We start from the raw sequence: 23,807 nt of genomic DNA on the forward strand, positions 1-23,807 counted from the left end.
CGAAAAGTGTTCTGGGGAAAGAGTAGAGAGCAAGAAGGAAGATAGAGATCAGCATGTGGATAGTTTGACGAGATAGTAGTAGATTCTCTCTTAAAATGTAGTGTAAAATAGAAAGAAGTTGACTTTTGTAGACAACTGGAAGCCAAGAAGTAGGAAAAAGTAAAGAATTAGGTAATAAGGAGATTCATTTCTGGTTTGTTCCATCGAGGACGGTGAACATATAGTTGAGGAGGTATTTTGGAGGAAAATGAGAAGCATATATGATCTGTGGAAGGTCCCACAAGTTAATATTAGAATGAAGATATGGGGGAAATAAATATAAAAGGTCGTTAGAAAGTAAGAATTAAGAGAAAGAATTGAATTATTAAGCTAAGTGAGAAACATGTTATTTCGTAGAAGGAGGTAGACAGAGGGATGTAAGTTTAACACAGAGAGGATTTCAATAAGGAAGAGTATGATGGGGAAGAAAGGAATATAAAACTTTACTGTTTAGAAGACGGAGATAGGGATAAATACAACTGAGAAGAATAAGATTTAGAACAATGCAATAGGACAGTGGAGAAAGTTTTGGAAAAAAAGGTGGACATATATTGTATTTCGAAGTTATGTTACAGCTAACGCCGAAATTGCAGAGAAAAGACACTGGAGTTGGAGTCAAAGTGCGAAGTTTTCATGATAATATGATGTACCTGTAGTTAGGAAAAAGGAAAAGGACTTACTAACACACTAACCTTCATCAGTGTCAATTTCACTCTTACTATCCATCATGATGAAGATGAGGAAACCATAAACTTTATACTAATAGAAAAAAGAATATGTTTACGTATAATGAGGATAAAAGATGTAAAGTTATGAAAAGGGTAATATGAATAATCTTATGTGTCGGTTAAATAAGGTATTTTGTAAAGTCTTTTAATAATTTAGTGTTTGTAAAGCTTGTAATGTATTTTAAGAGAGTAAGATAGGTAATATCATGTAAATTAGAGAAATATGAGCATATAAAATAAGTAAAATAGACAAAAGTTTGCACAATATTGTATTATACGTGACGTCGTCAAGCACAATGCAGCATTATTGTGTCCAAATCGACAGCAAAACTGAGTAGAGCGGTTAGGCGTGAGAGGAAGGTACACAGTGTGAGTGCCTGGTATGTCAGCTTACAAGATGACGAAAGAAGTTGCCTTGGTGGAGCAACAGTCCAAGAGGATAACACCTCTGTGGAAAGTTTGAGAAACTACAACGCTTCCTGGATACAATCAACATGTACCATGATGTGATCTATATTCATGTGAATGCCACATGCGATCTTTATAACAACGGTTTTGAGGAAGTGTTAGGTTCTTAGCACTTCTGTCGCAAACTGTTTAGAGCAGCGTAAGGATAGATGATGGACGTGCACTATACCGGAATGGAGGTGGACATGTTATGTCAGGGACGAGCAGATGTTTAAATTCACCGGAAGAAGAAAAGGCGCATTTTGAAACTGTTATCATACCATACAGAATTCAGCAACTGCAAAACATTCCCTGAACACTCATGGGAGTAAGCCAGAAAACGATGGAAGGCTGTCCAATCTATCTTGATGAACAACCTGATACAATAAAGGATACACAACGATTTGAAAGAAAATACCATAAGAACAGATTATACATAATGAGGTTGAGCAGGTCTTAAATCCCAATTCCCGGTCCAGAGAAGACCGAAGGCACAAGTGAGAAGACAGCAAGATGCAACAAGAACAGAAGATTCAACACAGAAGATTTGGAAGAAAGAAGAGCCTGGACCAGAATAAATCAAGAAACCTTTCTAAATCCCTTCCCATACAAGACCATTATTGCATTTACCGACCAACAAAGAATCCAATTTTAACTGTTCTACCAGTACAAATGTCCGATATTCCTTAAGGCAAATTGCAACACTTTCAGATGTCACACTGGGAAATGTGATATAGAAAACACGGGACGAATTGACACACGATGAATTGGCATAAAGGTTTGAGGAATGACAAAGATAAGTTTCTATGCTGCAAAGAATAGATCTCTAATACAGTTTCGCCACGGGCACATGTGGAATGGAACACAGGCAACCAAGCATTCACGACATGGGTGTAAATAAAGTCCGGGAACACTCAATTATTTATTGCACAAGAACTAAACACTGTACAGATGTCATACATATTGCATTTTGAAGAAAAACTCTGAAATTTTTATTTTACAAACATTCGATATGCGAAGCATGAGTGACCCGGCAGACATCAATGCGGTAGTCGAATTCTTGCCTTACCCATCGCAGCATGGCCGTCGACTGTGGCAGTCGCTTCCGTATTCTCTCCCGGAGCTCTGCTACATCATGTGGTAGAGGAGGTACATGCACCAGATCTTTAATGTGTCCCTACAGAAAAGAGCCACACGGAGTTAGATCTGGTGATCGGGAGGCCATGTCATGAAACAGCTGTCCCCTTCTGTAGCACGGCCGATCCATCGATGAGGCAACTCCGTGTTCAGATACTCACGAACTTCACGATGAAAATGGGGTGGATCGTCATCCTGCTGAAAGTTGAACGGGCAGTCCGGTTGCATTTGAGGCATCAGCCATTGCTGCAACATGTCCAAGTAGGAATATCCGGTGACAGTGCTCTCGGCGAAGGAGAATGGCCCGTACAGTTTTCGACGGGACAAGTCACAAAAACATTTACCTTTTGGGTAATCACGCTCAGATTCAATGCATTCGTGTGGATGCTTTGTACCCCAGATTCGACAATTATGCCTGTTCACTTTCCCATTAGTGTGAAAAGTGGCTTCATCGCTAAAAATTAAGCGGTCGAGAATGCCATCCCCATCCTCATTCAATTGTTGCAACTGAGAACAAAACTCAAAACGCTTGCCTCGTCGTCATTGAGCTTCTGCCCCAGCTCCAATTTGAATGGTTTCGTAGACAGCTTATGTCGCAGGACTTTCCACACAATCACTGGAGCCATTTCGAGTCTACGGGATGCACGACGCACCCATTTCTTTGGACTCCTTATGTATGGTATGTGTCTCGTACGCGCTCAACATTCACTTCGCTCACACTGGGAAGTCCATTTCTCTTTGCCGGGCACAAGCAACCCGTCGTAACGAATTTGTTGTGCCAGTGGTAAATGGCCTTCCTTGTTGTTGGGTGGCTTCTTACCGCACTTGGTTTTGAACATCCACTGAACAACTGTAGCACACTTGTTTCTGTCGAACTCGCCATGTTTGCGACTAGCGCTATCGGCAAATTACCAAACTACGCTGTGGCGGTAAACATGAAGAAAAAAAAACTAAGGTTTTCGCTTCAAAATGTCACATGTATGATATCTGTACAATGTTTGGTTCTTGTGCAATAAATAACTGAAAGTGTTCCCGGACTTTATGTACACCCTGTATTAATGGATCGAGTATTGCATTACATATTGCTCCTGCATATATTTTTTAGGACCATGGCAGTATTGCTGTATGTACTTTACTATTGACTCTCGGATATAGTGCAATAGGCATAAGCATGTACCATTTTTTAACTTTTAAAATATTTGCGAAACTTTTCGTCCCTAATTTTAATATTCGTTTCTGACTTCTTCTTATTTTTGGTGTCTTTTTCCTGTACAGCCTTCTGAAGAAGGGGACTAAGCGCCCGAGACCGGTAAAGAAATTAAATTTATTTTATGCGACTCATTGGGTTTGTACATACAAAATGATTCCATAATGATAGAAATTTTCAGATATGATGGAGAAGGACAATGTATTTGCCAAGGGACCACGGCGTGGAAACGAACAAGTCGAACGTTGGAAGTAAAATCTTTCTGATACCTCTGATATTGGCACACATATGCCGATATGTTGCTGCTAAGATTGTTGGGTAGGCAACTTTCAGAGTCGGTCGTATGAACCAAAATAAGACAAATTGTCTAGTACAGCGATTGCCGGCCGCGGTGGTCTCGCGGTTCTAGGCGCGCAGTCCGGAACCGCGCGACTGCTACGGTCGCAGGTTCGAATCCTGCCTCGGGCATGGATGTGTGTGATGTCCTTAGGTTAGTTAGGATTAAGTAGTTCTACGTTCTAGGGGACTGATGACCACAGCTGTTAAGTCCCATAGCGCTCAGAGCCATTTTGTCTAGTACACATGGGCTCTAAAATGTATATTTGAGGAGCTATGAGCACTTGTTCTTATTCGCTTCTGTGAAACACATCTCTATCGAACAAATCCTCATTCCTCTTAAGGTGTGCATTTTGGAGCCCATGTTTGACATATTTTTCTTGACTTAGTGCATATAAGCACCTCTGAATGTTGCCTACCCTACAATCTTAGCAACAACATACCAGTACGTGTATTCTACTGCCAGAGGTCTCAGAACGATTTTGACTCTTTAGTTTCTGCCCCACGGTCCCCTACCTGAAATTAATACATTTAGCCTTCTTGATCGTCCCTGCAAGCTTCTAACATCACAGAATCACTATATACATGTCTTGACTGACTGACGCCCACACCAAACCACTAAGGATAGAAAGTCGAAATTTGGAGAGGGTGTGGTTCTTATACTGTAGGCGTCGCTTGAGAAGGGATTTTTCGAAATTCCAACGTTAAGGGGGAAAAATAGGAGTCGAAGAATTGTTTTGTTTTAAATGTCACTATTAAGGCAATTTTGAAGCTAGACGTACGAAAATTGGTATTTGGTTTCTCGGACAGAAATAAAGAAATATGTTTCAGTATTTTTGTAAATTCAACCCTTTGGGGTGAAACAGTGTTTGAAAGATTTTTTCTTTAAACATGTCACTATTAAAGTATTTTAAAACTAGAACTATGAACACTGGTATTTGACTTCTCGGTTACAAACAAACAAACAAAAAATACGTGTTTCAATGTTTTTTGGAAACTGGACCCCTAAGGAGATGAAATAAGGGATGAGATTTTTTACGAAACTATTTTATTATGAAAGCAATTTTAAAGCTAAATATTTGAAAACTGGTGTTGTGCTTCTCGATTAGAGATGAAAAAATACGTGTTTCAGCACTTTTGAAGATTCAACAACTAATGGGGGAAAATAATGGTTGAAAGATCATTTGAAAATAAATAATTACTAAAGGACTACTAAATGATTTTAAGGCTTCATTTATGACAGGTGGTATTTGACTTCTCGGTTAGAAATAACAAAAAAATACGTGCTTCAGTGTCAATGGAAATTGAACCCCTAAGGGAGTGCAATAGGGGATGAAAATTTTTAAGAAAATATTTTGTTAGATTGAAAACATTTTAAAGCTAAATTTATGAAAATTGGTATTTCACTTCTCGGTTGGATGTAAAGAAATATTTTTTTGGGGATGAAAGTTACTGTGGAAATATCCCTACAAGAAATCAAAAGGCATGATTAACAAAAAAATTTGGAATCGCTTGTTGGTCAGAAGCACATTCGGAAAAGATCACAGTTATATTCTCTTTATTAGCATGAAAAGCTTAGAAGGTGTTGTAATTTGTGAATAACATAAAAAATTCTATTAAATGATACAAAAACAAAAATCTATGCTGGCCATACAGTCTACGCGAGCGAAGCAGCGGGCATTTAGCTAGTATACATAAACTATGTGATCAAAAGTATCCGGACACCTGGCTGAAAATTACTTACAGGTTCATGGCGCCCTCCATCGGTAATGCTGGAATTCAATGGGGTATTGGCCCACCCTTAGCCTTGATGACGGCTTCCATTCTGGCAGGCATACGTGCAATCAGCTGCTGGAAGGTTTCTAGAGGAATGGCAGCCCATTATTCACGCAGTGCCACACTGAGGTGAGGTATCGATGTCGGTCAGTGAGACCTAGCATGAAGTCGGCATTCCAAAACATCCCAAAGGTGTCCGATAGGATCCAGATAAGGACTCTGTGCAGGCCAGTCCATTTCAGGGATGTTATTGTCGTGTAACCACTATGCCACAAGCCGTGCATTATGAACAGGTGCCCGATCGTGTTGAAAGATGCAGTCGCCATCCTCGAATTGCCCTTCAACGGTGGGAAGCAAGACGGTGCTTAAAACATCAATGTAGGCCTGTGTTGTGATAGTGCCACGAAAAACAACAAGAGGTGCAAGCCCCTTCCATGATAAACACGACCACACCATAACCTCCTATCCGCCTCCGAATTTTACTGGTTGCACTACACACGCTGGCAGATGACATTCATAGGGCATTCGACATACCCACACACTGCCATCTGATCGCCACATTGTGTACCGTGATTCGTCACTCCACATAACGTTTTTCCACTGTTCAATCGTCCAATGTTTACGCTCCTTACACCAAGCGAGGCGTCGTTTGGCATTTGCCGGCATGAAGTGTAGCTTGTGAGCAGCCGCTCGACCATGAAATCCAAGTTTTCTCACCTCCCGCCTAACTGTCCTAGTACTTGCAGTGGATCCTGATGCAGTTTGGAATTCCTGTGTGATGGTCTGGATAGATGTCTGCCTATTAAACATTACGATCCTCTTCAAATGTCGGCGGTCTCTGTCAGTCAACAGACGAGATCGGCCTGTAGGCTTTTGTGCTGTGCGTGTCCCTTCAACTTTCCGCTTCACTATCACATCGGAAACAGTGGATCTAGAGAAATCCCGCGTACAGACAGACGTATGATACAACTGACACCAAATCACCTGACCACGTTCGACGGCCGTCAGTTCCACGGAGCGCCCCATTCTGCTCCTAGATGTCTAATGATTACTGAGGTCGCTGATATGGAGCACCTGGCAGTAGGTGGCGGCACAATGTTCCTAATTTGGAATACGTGTTCTTGGGGGGTGACAGGGTCACATCGTGTACAGTGCGCTGGATGCCAAAGCTACGATACTTGGACACTCTGTAGCGTCATTAGATGTCATTTTATTCACAAGACAGCTTCTACGTCTCCTCGAAGTTTGTCGTTGTAGTTCTGAAACACGATGTATATTTATATACAACGTATATTAAAAAAGGATATTGCTTATGTCCATCCGAAAGTCTATTAGAGCATCGTGTAAAAATTAAAGGTAAATGGGTCAAGAAGTTTTCGAGATTTTTGGTAACAACATTAAACAACGATTCGTCTTTATACGGTAGTACACTACTGGCCATTAAAATTGATACACCAAGAAGAAATGCAGATGATAAACGGGTATTCGTGGGTCAAATATATTATACTAGAACTGACATGTGATTACATTTTCTCGCAATTTGGATGCATAGATCCTGTTAAATCAGTACCCAGAACAACCACCTCTGGCCTTAATAACGGCTTTGATACGCCTGGGCAATGAGTCAGACAGAGCTTGGATGGCGGGTACAGGTACAGCTGCTGATGCAGCTTCAACACGAGACCACAGTTCATCGAGAGTAGTGACTGGCGTATTGTGACGAGCCAGTTGCTCGGCCACCATTGACCAGACGTTTTCAATTGGTGAGAGATCTGGAGAATGTGCTGGCCAGAGCAGCAGTCGAACATTTTCTGTATCCAGAAAGGCCCGTACAGGACCTGCAACATGCAGTCGTGCATTATCCTGCTGAAATGTAGGGTTTCGCAGGGATCGAATGAAGGGTAGAGCCACGGGTCGTAACACATCTGAAATGTAACGTCCACTGTTCAAAGTGCCGTCAATGCGAACAAGAGGTCATCGAGACGTGTAACCAATGGCACCCCATACCATCACGCCAGGTGATACGCCAGTATGGCGATGACGAATACACACTTCCAATGTGCGTTCACCGCGATGTCGCCAAACACGGATGCGACCATCATGATGCTGTAAACAGAACCTGGATTCATCGGAATAAATGACGTTTTGCCATTCGTGCACCCAGGTTCGTCGTGGAGTACACCATCGTAGGCGCTCCTGTCTGTGATGCAGCGTCAAGGGTAACCGTAGTGATGGTCTCCGAGCTGATAGTCCATGCTGCTGCAAAGGTTGTCGAACTGTTGACTCAGGGATCGAGACGTGGCTGCACGATCCGTTACAGCCATGCGGATAAGATGCCTGTCATCGCGACTGCTAGTGATATGAGGCCTTTGGGATCCAGCACGGCGTTCCGTATTACCCTCCTAAACCCACCGATTCCATATTCTGCTAACAGTCATTGGATCTCGACCAACGCGAGCAGCAATGTGGCGATACGATAAACCGCAATCGCGGTAGGCTACAATCCGACCTTTATCAAAGTCGGAAACATGATGGTACGCATTTCTCCTCCTTACACAAGGCATCACAACAACGTTTCACCAGGCAGCGCCGGTCAACTGCTGTTTGTGTATGAGAAATCGGTTGGAAACTTTCCTCATGTCAGCACGTTGTAGGTGTCGCGACCGGCGTCAACCTTGTGTGAATGCTCTGAAAAGCTAATCATTTGCATATCACAGCATCTTCTTCCTGTCGGTTAAATTACGCGTCTGTAGCACGTCATCTTCGTGGTGTAGCAATTTTAATGGCCAGTAGTGTATATCGCATAATACAGGCTTTTTCATGCTGCGAAGGTTCTTCCACAGAAGCAAAGGTTATTAGGGTAACAAACCGAATAAATCGTAATTAGTTTATTACTCCGCAACGAGCCACCGGAGATCGTGGATCCATTATACCGAAACAGGCGTGCTTTTAAGGTGTCCCTGAACGACCTCTTAAAATGTGTCGACGAAGTTCTTGACTCGTTGCACATCGCTGGAGTTTTTCCTTTCTACGAAGGACAATGACGAGAGGAAAGGAACAGTAGGCGTCGTTAAGGCTGGGACCGAATGGCTTCATTATGCCGCGTACTTAAACACCAGCAAGCGGTGTTACACGTGTCAGCAGATGCTGTGTGGCTACTTACGGCAGGACGAAGGTGTCGGGCGGCGGCGAGGCGCCGAAGCGCTGCTGGCAGTAGCTGGCGTCGTGGAGCACCGGGTTCCTCAGCAGCATGCGCCCAAACTCGTTCGGGATGGGCACCAGCACCTGCGAGCTGGGGCTGGCGCTGTGAACACACGCACACGTGTCAGCGTCTACCCTGGCTGCGCCACCCTGTCAGTTGCTCTCTCTTTTCTTACTCACGACTCTCTCTCTCTCTCTCTCTCTCTCTCTCTCTCTCTCTCTCTCTCTCTCACACACACACACATACACATACACATACTCACTCACACTTAGCAGATATACAATCAAGCCTACATGCGCACCAACGTTTCTTCAGTCGGTCGACCACAAAATCGTTCTGTTACAACAATAGTGACGGAATTACACTCACTGACGATCAGAAATTGTCACACATCATGTGAGATTTGTGGGCTATTGTGTAACCTCGTTCGCAAACGCCGCCACAATACCAATTCATCCGACTTTTATTTATATAGTCAGTCTTTATTCAGATACAATTGTTTTATACTAATCACCTTCAAAACAGTCCCCTTCAGCTTCCACACATCTCTCCCGACGCTGCTGCCACTGCTGGAAATACCGCGGAAAGCCTCTTCCGGTATGAGGCACAGCTGCTCCGTCAAATTCTGCATTATGTCTTCCCTGTTCTGAAATCTGATACCTTCCAGAATATTTCTCGGTTTAGGGAAAAGCCATAAGGCATTCTGTGCTAGCTCCGGGGAATAGGGAGGCTGTCGTGTTTAGCCAAAAACCTCTAAATTAACTGATGAGCACTTCCGTTATCGTGCTGAAGGTACCAAATGTCCACTGTCCACAAGTCCGGCAGTTTGTGTCTCTCCGCTTCACAAAAGCGACACAAAACGTCTTAGCAGTAGTCCTTACTGACTTTGGTACCTTTTTTGGGGATACTCATGATGGCCCACGTCACTCGAATAAAAAAAGAAGATGAGCATTATTTTCACATTGCTTGCGACCTTCCTCGCATTTTTGGGTCCCAGTGATGATGGATGCTTCCATTGTGACCATTTGAACTTTGTTTCTGGGTGGAATTCATAAACCCAAGACTCATCGCCAATGATCACTGTATTAAGAAAGTTGTGATTACTGTCCACAGTATCCACTAAGCCCTCTTTGATCTCCGAATGAAGTTTCTTCTGCTAAGTTGTTAGCAACTTGGGCACAAATTTTGCTGAGATCCTCCTGAGGTCCAAATGTTCATTAAAATGGAACCAATGGGTCGAATATTAATTTCAACCTCGTCTGTAATTCTCTGATGGTGATTCGTTTATTCTGCATCACCGGGGTCGTTACGTGATCAATAACAACCTCCTTTGCGGATGTTGAGCGCCTATCTGAACGTGCTTTTTCACTCCTTACTCATGAGCCGCCATCTTTGAAGCTCTTGTACTACTCCATCTGTGTGGTACCCATTTCCTCGTCTCCAAATAATTGTCTAATCAGGCGTATTGTTTCAACTTGAGAATTGCCAAGTTTAAAACATAATGATGCAGTAACGCTGTTCCACTTATTCTGTCATTTTGCCCACAACACGAAGTTCGACAACTATCACTCAGACGTGTTCACTTGTCAGCGGCTATGTCATATGCATTAAGTATGCCGACAAAAACAGAGAGAAAGCCCGCGCCCCGATATCATTGTTGGTTTCATCAACAAAATATGGTCGAATACTTTTTGAACAGCCCTCGTATCCGCATACCTGCATCGCAAGGTAGCAACTACAGATCCAACACATTCAAATTACTCGTTCATCGGCGCGAAGGAACTTCTCATGCCAAGAAGCTCCGATATCCCCGCACTATAAACAATACGAAGACATAGATTAAAGGACACGCATTGCCTTGTATAATGCGGAACCGCTACACGATTATTACTCCTTTGTTGAATAAGAGTATCATAAAATAAGAGCCGGCCGTTGTGACCGAGCGGTTTTAGGCGCTTCAGTCCGGAACCGCGCTGCTGCTACGGTCGCAGGTTCAAACCCTGCCTCGGGCATGGATGTGTGTGATGTTCAAATGGTCCAAATGGCTCTGAGCACTATGGAACTTAACTTCTAAGGTCATCAGTCCCCTGGAACTTAGAACTACTTAAACCTAACTAAGCTAAGGACATCACACACATCCAAGCCCAAGGCAGAATTCGAACCTGCGACCGTAGGGGTCGCGCGGTTCCAGACTGTAGCACCTAGAACCGCTCGGCCATGCCAGCCGGCGATGATTGTGATATCCTTAGGTTAGTTGGTTTAAGTAGTTCTAAGTCTAGAGGACTGATGGCCTCAGATGTTAAGTCGCATAGTGCTCAGAGCCAGCTATAAAATAAGAACCGAGGAAATGTATCACGAAACGTTCGATTGCATACTGCAAATTGTATGCTTAACATATGATGAGGCTTAAAAAAAGAAAAATTACAAAAAAGTAACTATAGCGTCGTCGCAGAGAGAGTTTTAATACTGTTCAGACTGTAGTCGAGACGCTCCGTAAGCAGCGGACGGTAATGGGTTCATCGTCTCGTCACCCGAGACGTTGCCAACTCAATATGCGATCAATTTGTTCGCCAGGCATTACCGCCTATCTCTGTCTACAAACAGGTGGCTCTCAATGAATCCAAAATATTCTCCAGTAAATGGCGTGGTATCGAGCAGAAGTGGCTGTCAAAATGGGTCTGAATTCATTTTTTCGTGTGCCGCTGAAACCTAAATCAGGTAGTCTTTGCATTAGATGCAATGTGAACAATGAAATTTGTTTTTCTGAAACAGAAAAAACGGTCAAATGTTTTGTGAAGTGATTCGTCTAACAGTAAGGAACAAAATACATTGGAGAAACATTTAACGCGCCTATGAATGATGCTCGATATCATGAAGAGTACATTAGGTGCCATTAAGGATTTGAAGTTTAATATTTAACTCAGAATCTTAAGGAGTACTAAAGGATATTTGTCTCGTGTTGCGTGGCTTTGAGGTACTATTACTACGTGAAGTTAAGCGTTAAACATTTACGACCTCAGATACTGTTATCTGAAGTTAAGCAGTTAAATGTTATACCGATGAAGTTACTATTCCTATGCAAATTATTAACTGTTACAGCTTACCCGCTCATAAGTTAATGACGTAAGGAGACCACTAAGTGAAATTCAGAACCGATTCCAATTGATATCTGATCGACGGTTCCAATTTTATTCTATTTTTTAGATTAACCTTTTTCTATGGGCAAACATTAGTGAACAAGAACAATTTTGTCATTAGCAAGGGGAAGACATTTACTACCACTTTTACCACTTGCATCCCTTTTTCTAGTTTTTGTACGGTTCTCTAGTGAAAAATTGTTCACGCTCTAAAATTGTTGCTTTTCATATCTGCTGCTACAGATCAAAGAAATATGTCACAGCCACACACCAGCATTGACTAATGTGAACAATATGCACAAATTGGAAATTTCGGCGCGAACATTGAAACAAAAACGTGATTGAAACGCATCTGCAAAATCAGCAACAAAGAAGAATAGCGACTGAAAATTTCATAAGTTCGCGACATAAAAAGAGCACTCAGTAGAATTCGCAGTATTCTCTTTGCTGATATTTGAAGGATTCTTTATTACAAAGAATTTGAGACTGAAAAATTGTTGGAAGTTTCTTGCATCTTCAGGAATAGAAAATAGAAATACAAGCCCACTCAACAGCAGACTGTATAGTCTACGAATGTGTAATCTTCTATACAAATATCCTTTAGTACTCTTCAAAATTCTGAGATTCTAAGTTAAACACTGAATTCTGAATTCTCAATCGGCACCTCATTTGCTGTACAAGATCGAGCATCATTCAAAAGCTTGTCAAATGTTTCTAGAATGTTTCTGGTTCATCTACATGCTGATTATGAATGGCACACACACATTATTTGAAAGACGTCACAGTTGGTTTCCAACACTTCTTCGAATTCATTAATTCTTGTTACATATTAGCCAATGTCGTAATCTCTCTTTCCAGTGTATCAAATAAGGCGTAAATGTAAGAGAAAAACATCTACCGAAGTATGTAGAATTAATTTAGCAGTACAGGCATTTCCGTCTCACTTATCTGGAGCTATTATCTCCTTGAAAAGTGAAGCCAGTTCACTGCAGTGGAAGGATTTACAAAACGAGGTGCAGAATTCCATTGCTCAGGGGACATTTCTTTATTCCCGCAGCTAGAGCTCAGTTCTTTTTGTTGATTTGGAAAAAAGTAGACCGAAGTGAGGAAAAAAAATCAACATTCTTTGGTCTTTGACACGGCTTGCGACAGCACTGAATTCAGTCTTTGAGCGAAACGATAGTCCATTCAAACGACCAACAACTCCATCTAAACTCTGAACATGTTCAGATTATTAGAATCTTTTCCTTGTCATGACCAACAGCTGCAACATAGCAGAGCACTAAAGAGACCGGTGAGAAATTGCATACACAAGTTGCTTTATTCAGAACAACAGAGACGAAATTCGAATCTTTTTTTTCATCTTATTTTATTCATGAGTGTTTCAGACAGAGGAAGTCACACTATATTAGATTTGACACTCCTGTAAACATAGAATAATTCACTAAATGATGGTTTAGCTTTTGTCATTCACGGAGAAAAGTACGAGATCAGTGTAATTGCATTTATTCAGATTTTGCATGTTAGGGCATCCTAACAGCCACACACTGCTGTTGAATATTGAAGATTTCTAGTTATGATGTATCACGAATTTGTAGGTCTATCCAGTTGTACAATGTGTCTCTCCTCTTGAAACCCGAATGTGCTGAAGTTGTGCAGCAGAGCCCCTCATTCACTCTGGCGCAGCCTCGCTTGGATTTCTATATTTCACCGCTCAGCTATGCGATACGCAGCGGGCTCGGTTCTTACCATCTTGCCAACAGCAACATATCTATGCGATGTTTATAATAAACTTTGAAGGCTATCTATGGTGCTGAAATAAAATGAAACTGTATACCACATATCTAACTAGTAATTTGCTTAACCACGAGTACATTTTTCATAGCATCATAAAATAAATTACAGTTTGGAGTTGTTATAACCTCACATCAAGGCCCACAGCCATTCACTGCAGGACCTAGTGGCTGGGGGTAGTAAGTAGCTCCGGCGGCCAATACTACATTTCGTCCAGAGGTCAGTCCTTAACTGAATCGTAACTCACACTCAATACGATTACAAATTATGCTGAGAATCAAGAATAATCGACAGCTTGATCCAAAAATACCGTATTGTGTTGCGTTTGTCGACCCATGTGAGGAATGATTTTAAACTCCAATGTTCCATCAATTTTGCCATTGTTTTCAGTCTATGCTGGGTAAGAACTGCTTACCTCGCATCCATTAAATACACGCCAGTGATAAAAAATTTCCGTGAGAGACAGACTACATTTAAATCATTTCTGTAGTTAAAGTTTTTCACAGTTTTGTCTGGGGTGTAGTCCTCGTATTTCTGAATGTAGGAGGGATAAAATGCAGAGAGCATAAGGTGGTCTACAGCTTGCACAGACGCCAGACTGCTGTATTAAGAGTCTAAGGATAAGGAAGCAGAAGTTGAAAAGTTGAGAATGGAGTAGTTTCCGCCCAATGTTATTCCGTTAGTATATTGAGTAGGCAGTTAGGAACCATGGAGAAATTTGGAACAGAATTAATGTACAGGTTGAAGAAATAAACTTTACCAACGACACCGTAATTCTGCCAGAGACGAAACAAAAATTGGAAGGTCGCTTGAATGGAATGGATAGTGTGTTCAAAGGAGGTTAAAAAATGAACGTCGAAAAAGGAAAACGTGGTAATGGAGTGCAGTCATGGGCGCCCGCAGAAATTATTCGAAGAGAGGTCAAAATTCTGAATTTGCCATTTTTTATATAACTGTTTCGAGGAGGTTTGAAAACATGTCCTGCCCCAAGAATAAATTTGACAAGAAGTACACGAAACTCATTGTACCCCATGCGACATAGTTATCTTATTAGTACTTTTAAGGGAGATTAATTTTATGTCCAAACGATAAGTATATTCAACCCTACATGCAGAGTACATTTGTGTTGGAGTAATGAAATAAGTATAGAAATTATGAACAAAAATTATTTACACCCCAAAATGTGGTATGAAATGAAAATTAAAAAACGAACAGGAAAAACAGAAAGACTGAGGAAATACTGCAAAAGAAAAAAACCAACATTAATATTCCTCGAAGTGGAATAACAGGCTGTAAATTTTGAAAAAATTCTTATAAGATTCCATGTTGTCTACAACGCTTCCTTTGCATACAAAACACATCTCATTACGTTAATGAATTTTTTTCATCACGTCCATGCTTTCTACTTTTTTATGTTGACTGCCAAAACAAACTGAGCGAAATGTCAAGATTGTTTGCGTGGCCATCCCCCGCAGCAAGCATATAGATACTTGTTTTTTATATAAAACTGCCATTTCCTGCTGCTACTTAATTTATTTATCCCATATGCGTTTGGCCTTATCTTGTTGTATGGTGTCATCAGTGGGATGTATAAGGATACATTTTTGTTAGTTTTAGATTATGAAACAGGTCAAGGCGCGATTTTTTTTGTTGTAAAAAGTAATTACTTACAATTTGATGATCTGCGTTTCCTCACATCTGGTCTGGAGGTCGCACTACCACTTTTATTACTGCCTTATAAGCACAACTTTGCGTTCTGACCTCCTTCATAGTGTTCGCCATGTTTCTCATTCTTTCCTGTGGAGTACTATGTTCTTTTGCCACTCGAATATAACTGCTTTTCACAACGTAAATATTGTGACTCAATTACGTGCTTCCTCCTCTTTGGCATGTTTACCTAATTGTTGCCAACCTAAAAAAGTTCGAAGTATAAGTTCAAGACTAACTTTTATTCATAACGTTTATACTGTGTGTGTGTGTGTGTGTGTGTGTGTGTGAGAGAGAGAGAGAGAGAGAGAGAGAGAGACGAAGAGTGCTTTTTTGTCTTCTTTTTAGGTTGGTGGTTTGAATTGTATGTTGTACTAGCTGTAAGCGAGTGCTCGAAAACTTTGGTGACAGCTGATTTGACTTTCCGTTTCAATATTCTGTGGAGGGGTTTCTGGATAAGTGTAAAATGTTGGGTGGTATTATTATTACATATTATTACATTGGACAATATTATTATGTTAAACCTCTTTGGGAGCGTTATTCTATTATTTTATCTATTAGTGTAAATAATGAATTGCTTGGCACGTGTACTTGGTCACTCAACAAGGTTTTTCTTTCTGCTTTGGTTTTCTGTATGTGGTAATTTTCTTACAGGGTTAGGAGGTGTTTTTTTATTGTTGCTGCTAATTATTTTCATGTGATCTTCTCTAGTGGTTGGTTTGTGGTCATTTTCTCTTAGTCTTAGAACAGAAGGTCTTGTAAAAAGCAGTGTCCGGCGAAATAGTTATACTCGAGTGACAAAAGAACATAGCACACCACAGGAAAGATTTAGAAACATGGTAAACAGTGTGAAGAAGGTCAGAACGCAAAGTCGTGCTTATATGGAAGTAATAAAGGTAGTAGTGCGACCTCCAGTCCAGATGTGAGGAAACGCAGATCGACGTGAACTGTTTCATAATATAAAACTAACAAAACTGTATCCTTATAGATCCCAGTGATGATACTATAGAACAAGATAAGGCGAAACGCGTTTGGGGTGAATAAATTAAGTAGCAGCAGGAAAAGGCAGTTTTATTTATAAAGCAAGTATGAACGAAATGTGTTATGAAAACTACATTTTTGAATTGGTTACGTAAATTGTAGCCTAGGACCTACAACAGACTAGATGAACGTGAGGATTCTTGCAAAACTATTCTCGTATTGGCCAGAAGAATCGACTTTTTACACCAAAGAATTGAACCTAGTCAGTCCTTGTGCCTTCAGTCTGTCACATTATTGTGTTGCCAGACCAACTGGACTGCTGCATACGTAGCTTTAGGACTGCATGTGGCGCTGCGGAACACTATATACGAGATAGAAAGGTTGCAAATTAATTTGAAGCTTGAAATTTCACGCTTTTCCCCTCTCTCCTAGCGCTCAAAATGGGATTTTCTGTTTTCGTTGATGCACTTGGACTCGTAGATTAAGTACAGACGGCTGCGTTTTTCACAACTGCAATAGCTCTACAGTGTAAATTTTGCAAGCCATCACGCGTTTTCTTTATCCACAGACAAATGGTAAACTGCTATTGCGATTCCGTTGCGCAATAATGAGACTGGGCGTTCTTGAGCAAGTCCGCGCTTGGTAGCTGAATGGTCAGCGTGACGGATTGTCAATCCTCTGGGCTCGGGTTCGATTCCGGGAACTTTCTCCGCCCAGGAACTGGGTGTTGTGCTGTCATCATCCGCATCGACTGCAGGTCGCCAAAATGGCGTCAAATTGAAAGACCAGCACCCGGCGAACGGTCTGCCGACGGGGGGCCCTAGCCATACGACTAAATTAAAAAATAAGGAAGTTGGGGACGGATGAGAGAGACGTAGACTCCCGGTATGCTTACGTTGTACTGGAATCCGCACTTCAAGGTGTTAGACCGTCCCCTTTCTGCAGATCGAAAAGGGCTGTATGGACAAAATCATATGCAACAGCGGTGATACTATTTCACTACTGTTCTGTAATGGTTTAGATTCATCTTGACTGTAGGATAGTGGAGAGGTTGCCACCACACGCAAAGAAAACTAAATCAGCATAATTTCTAATCATCGGTGTGAAAACCAAATAAATCCCAGACACGTAGTATTGCTAAAACCATAGCATTCTCTGTTGTGCTCGGTGATGTTAAATCTGCAATTAAGTGGAGTCACAGATAATCACTGCTGAAAATTCATGAGAATTCTGAAATTAATAAGAACTGCATCCTAGGTTTCAGAAGAGAGAAAGCACTCACACACACACACACACACACACACACACACACACACAAATCAATGTAGCCCATCTGGACTGCATTCAAAAGCAACTGAATGACCTGATTCATTGATCAAAAAATACGTCACATACTTGTAGCATCTACATAGAATAAAATAAAGAAAATATCAAATATGTTCTCATTAGTGACTTCAAAAATTTTCTCAGGGGCTGGCTCAGCGGTCGCATCGGTAAGTCTCATTGGAAGCCATGCATGATTTGCTATAGAGCATGGGAACGAGGGTGAAACATGCGACCCATAAACAGTTAATGACCAATGTTAGCTTGACTGTATAACTACTGTCTGCGACATGTTGGAAGGCGACCCAATTAACAGCCATTCTGCGCATCTCCCTCCACTAGCCACTGGCAGCCAATAATATTCATTCTCTTTCCGAGTGGCTAGCAGCGAGCTACAGCTAGATAGTGAGAACCTCGCCCCTACATGCTGCACTGTTGCTGTACTTCGCGATAGCCAAATTATTCATTCAACCGTCCGCAGCTCGTGGTCGCGCGGTAGCGTTCTCGCTTCCCGCGCCCGGGTTCCCGGGTTCGATTCCCGGCGGGGTCAGGGATGTTCTCTGCCTCGTGATTACTGGGTGTTGTGTGATGTCCTTAGATTAGTTAGGTTTAAGTAGTTCTAAGTTCTAGGGGACTGATGACCGTAGATGTTAAGTCCCATAGTGCTCAGAGCCATTTGAGCCATTCATTCAACTGTCAGTTTTTTTGGTATTCTTTTTTTCTTGTAGCAGTATAGGTATGAGTGTGTATCTGTAAATGTGTAAGTGCGATTAAAAAAATAAAAATAAATAAGCCTGGTGACGGCAATAAACGTGAAATCAGTGCTTCACAAGTATCGAGGGGGATTATTTACCGCATTTATAACGTTTTCAAACGTGAATTTGAAAGCTGGTCTCCTACTGTTGACATCTGAAGACACAAAACCGACTCCAGAATCATGTGGTGTCGGCAAGAGAACTGTAAAGAGAATTGTAAACGGAAGTGTCAGAGCTGTAGAAAAAGTTGGTTTCGTGTCGCCTGGGAAGCACCGAAATCACAATAAACCCGTAACACAAATGGATGGTTTTAACAACGATGTTTTTAAGTGCTCCATGAGGATGATGAATGCCCGACACCACAAACGTGTTACAGTTATGCAGGAGAAAATTAGCTTCAATAGTAAGCCCTTCGTCAATGTAAAGAATTTTAGCAGACGTTGGTTCCAAATATGTTAACAAGAGTTTTTAGTTCAAAGAAGTTACATAGGTGTAGCACGAACTACTTCTCATATAAAGATTCACGATACAAGCGAAGGAGTTATGCCAACAGTGTATGAAACATGGGTCAATTAGAATCATTCCAGGAAGATCTGCTGGAAAATGAGTGATGGTAGTGGCGGTTAAGTTTTCATAGGAACAGGTTCTCGGATAATTATTCTGCATGCTGACTCCTCTTCTTGTTTTATTTCTGAGAGTAAACATGTATTTACGTGTAAGAAAAACAGCAGTGATTACCATTCGAAATTGAACCCCACCATTTTAGTGACGTGATTTACAATTCTTGTCATAGCTTGCTTGGAAGTCGCTCATTGCCAATTATAATTCAACTGTCACAGAGAAAACATCAAGTACAAACATCAGAAAAGCAAATATTTTTCCGCGGCTTAAAATAAAAATATTAAGCACCGTATAAACCAGACTCTTACCGACCTCCTGCAGCTCGTTAATTTATACAAGTCACGTGACAGAACGTACAAACTCGACTTCCTTGAACGTTAATGGGGTCACACAGTTTCCCATTTACCCATGTGTCACTGTCAGTGTAGCCCTATGGAATGAATTTGGCCAAATGATAAGACTATGTAGGAGAAAAAAGAAAAAAACATTCAAGATAACATTCACTGAATCGCTTGTGCACGAGGCAATAGACAACACCCAACCTGTAGCGTGGGCACAGTCTGTGCGACATGCTGAAAAGCTTCAGAAAGAATAACTTGACAGGGAAGTGATGATGGATATAAACCTTGAACCTATCATCGTTAATTTACAATCAGATTGTTCGGAAACAGATTCAAATAGAAGTGACGGTGATGATGTAGACTTTGAAACAAAGTAATAATACTTCTTAGCTTTAAAGACTCGTGGTTTAAAGAATGTGTTTGTCAACATATCGGTTGCACACATAATAATGAGAACTTCCTAGCCTTTTTGATTATGACTTTTACCCCGTGAATTATGCAGACTATAATATTCAATATATTTCCCAAGGAGAAGTTAAGCTTCTCCCACCGTGTTGCTTGCTCTAAGAACACGCGAGAATGCTGCTGGATAAATTCGTCAAAAGTCTGATATTTCCCCACGTCATTTTCAAGGCATTAACTGGATAAGGCTCTAACATAACAGTAACACTTGTCAGATGCCGGTGGTTTTGGATGTTATCGGTCATCATTCCCTGGAGTTATTCGCAGATTATGTTTAATTGTTGGCTTGTTCAATGGATTATATATGTGCTTTCTCACTGTAACGTCGAACGAGTTAGTTTACACTCAAAATTCCCGTTAACTGCGAAAAATATGACAACTTACTGACCATTTTTACGATAGTCTTTTCTACCACTAATTCTTTTTATGCGCAGTGATTACGCTTAACTATAAACAAACACATCAACACACACACCTTACACAAATTTTTAAAAATTCTATTGAGTAGAAGCAGTTGTGAAGGAAATATAATTATTTAGGTTTGTGTTTGATGCTAATTTTGTTTTGTATTAAATTTTTACCTACAATACAGTTCAAATTGCAATAAATGATAATCATTGCAAGCTGTTTCAATGATCTTGTCGTTAGGCAAGTGTCATTTTGATAAAAATTTTACTTCTTCACAAATCTGTGTCAGCTATTCTCGCCTCCCGTTGTCACGCAGAGTAAATCTGTGGAGCAGTGGACGCAACGTCGTCAAGACATGAATTGTGAAGGAAATATAATTATTTAGGTTTGTGTTTGATGCTAATTTTGTTGTGTATTAAATTTTTACCTACAATACAGTTCAAATTGCAATAAATGATAATCATTGCAAGCTGTTTCAATGATCTTGTCGTTAGGCAAGTGTCATTTTGATAAAAATTTTACTTCTTCACAAATCTGTGTCAGCTATTCTCGCCTCCCGTTGTCACGCAGAGTAAATCTGTGGAGCAGTGGACACAACGTCGTCAAGACATGAATTAATATTTCTCTCGTGACGACTGACTGAAATTGGTTTTGATATTTACTATTACCCTCATAGATTAGACCGTATACTACACTCATCAGAAAAAGTTTTGCATCACCTCGTTCCAAGAGTTCCGGAATCTGTACAGAAAATTGGAAGAGAGATCAACATAAACATCATTTCCGCCCTTTTTATTGCTCATGAAAACCACACATTACATGTTGTACCACCATACAGCGGAGACCTTCAGCGGTGGTGGTCCAGATTGCTGTACACAACAGTACCTCTAATACCCAGTAGCGCGTCCTCTTGTACTGATGCATGCCTGTATTCGTCGTGGCATACTATCCACAAGTTCACCAAGGCACTGTTCGTCCAAATTCTCCCACCGCTCAACGGTGATTCAGCGTAGATCCCTCTAGAATGGCTGGTGGGTCACGTCGTCCATAAATAGCCCTTTTCAATCTATCAAAATGGCTCTGAGCACTATGGGACTCAACTGCTGAGGTCATTAGTCCCCTATAACTTAGAACTAGTTAAACCTAACTAACCTAAGGACATCACAAACATCCATGCCCGAGGCAGGATTCGAACCTGCGACCGTAGCGGTCTTGCGGTTCCAGACTGCAGCACCTTTAACCGCACGGCCACTTCGGCCGGCTTCAATCTATCCCAGGGATGTTTGATAGGGTTCATGTCTGGAGAACATGCTGGCCAGTCTAGTCGAGCGATGTCGTTATCCTGATCGAAGTCATTCACAAAATGAGCACGAGGGGGGGCGCGAATAGTCGTCCATGAAGACGAATGCCTCGCCAATATTCCGCCAATATGGCTGCACTATCGGTCGGAGGATGGCATTCACGTATCGTACAGCCGTTACGGCGCCTTCCATGACCACTAACGGCATACCTTGGCCCCACATAAAGCAGTCCCAAAACAGCAGGGAACCTCCACCTTGCTGCACTCGCTGGACAGTGTGTCTAAGGCGCTCAGCCTGACTAGGTTGCCTCCAAACACGTCTCTGATGATTATCTGGTTGAAGGTATATGTGACACTCATCGGTGAAGAGAACGTGGTGCCAGTCCTGAGCAGTCCATTTGGCATATTGTTGGGCCCATCTGCACTGTACTGCATTGTGTCTTGGTTGCAAAGATGGACATCATCAAGGACGTTGGGAATGAAGTTACGCATCTTGGAACCTATTGTGCACAGTTTGAGTCTTAGCACGACGTCCTGTGGCTGCGCAAAAAGCGTTATTCAACATGGTGGCGTTGCTGACAGGGTTACTCCGAGCCATAATCCGTAGGTAGCGGTCATCCACTATTGTAGTAGCCCTCGGGCGGCCTGAGCGAAGCATGTCATCAACAGTTTCTATCTCTCTGTATCTCCTCCATGACCGAACAACATCGCTTTGGTTCACTCTAACACACCTGGACACTTCCCTTGTTGGGAGCCCTTCCTCGCACAAAGTAACAATGTGGACGCAATCGAACCACGGTATTGACCGTCTAGGCATGGTTGAACAACAGACAACATGAGCTATGTACCTCCTTCCTGATGGAATGACTGGAACTGATCGGCTGTGGGACCCCTCTGTCTAATAGGAGCTGCTCATGCATGGTTGTTTACATCTTTGGTCAGGTATAGTGACATCTCTGAACAGTCAAAGGGACTGTGTCTGTGATACAATATCCACAGTCAACGTCTGTCTTCGGGAGTTCTGGAACTGGGGTGATGCAAAACTTTTTTTTTTTATGTGTATGATGCAGCGTAGGAAAATGAGCCTCACTGTTGGCAGCAATGCACTTCGGCAGCGTGGATTTTGTTTGGCCGCTTTGCTGCCGCTCATGCGCAGTTCTCTTCCCTTCGCTGCTCCGCCCCTATACGCGGAAGCGCCGTCTTATGTGACGCGAGCTTTAACGAAATAGTAAATGGTTCAAAGCCTCTGAGCACTATGGGACTTAACTTCTAAGGTCATCAGTCCCCTAGAACTTAGAATTACTTAAAGCTAACCAACCTAAGGACATCACACACATCCATGCCCGAGGCAGGATTCGAACCTGCGAGCGTAGCGGCCGCGCGATTCCAGGCTGTAGCGCCTAGAACCGCTCGGCCACCCCGGCCGGCAACGAAATAGTCATATGTAGTTGTCAAGGATGAGTTTTACTTGAAATACCATCCTGGAAAACATCAAAAACGCCAAACATAATCAACTACTGTCAACATGTCATCATATGTGACAATATTCATAAATCGATGTGAGTACCGGGCTTTGTTTACGACACAAGAAACCCTCAAACTATTTCCCACATCTATTTTTGCTTATCAAGTGTCACAGTGTTTTTTCCAAGTCTAAAACCTCTGCAAAAATGCGTCAGCAATACAAAAAAGTGCAGTGCTTACACCAAATATCGCAATATTATTTCCCTCCCCCCCCCCCCCCCCCCAACACACACACACACACACACACACACACACACACACACACACACACACACACACACACACACACACACACACACACACACAGAGAGAGAGAGAGAGAGAGAGAGAGAGAGAGAGAGAGAGAGAGAGAGAGAGAGAGAGCGCTTATCCATATTATGACCTGGAGTTCGATATTCTTATCACACTCAACAAATGAAATATTTATGAACCTAAATTGATAAATATATTAAAATGCACATGGCTCACTCATAACAGTAAATTACATCAGAGTGTCATTGCAAATCTGACTGCACAGCAACAATTAGCAAAATGAATAACGACGACATCACAAAAAGCAATTCACCATACGTCTCGAATTGC

The 23,807-nt window shown here is 41.8% G+C and overlaps 1 protein-coding gene across 1 annotated transcript in view; it reads right to left on the reverse strand.

Annotated features, from left to right (window-relative positions):
- The window catches only part of LOC124794937 (L-asparaginase-like), a 328,563-nt gene that overhangs the window by 224,305 nt on the left and 80,451 nt on the right, over positions 1 to 23,807 (reverse strand). Inside the window, exon 2 of the mRNA XM_047258651.1 lies at positions 8,834 to 8,974. Coding sequence (XP_047114607.1) covers positions 8,834 to 8,974 — 141 coding nt within the window. The remainder of the gene's footprint in view (positions 1 to 8,833; positions 8,975 to 23,807) is intronic.

This window comes from Schistocerca piceifrons, chromosome 4 (assembly GCF_021461385.2).
Source record: "Schistocerca piceifrons isolate TAMUIC-IGC-003096 chromosome 4, iqSchPice1.1, whole genome shotgun sequence".
NCBI classification, from domain to species: Eukaryota; Metazoa; Arthropoda; class Insecta; order Orthoptera; family Acrididae; genus Schistocerca; species Schistocerca piceifrons.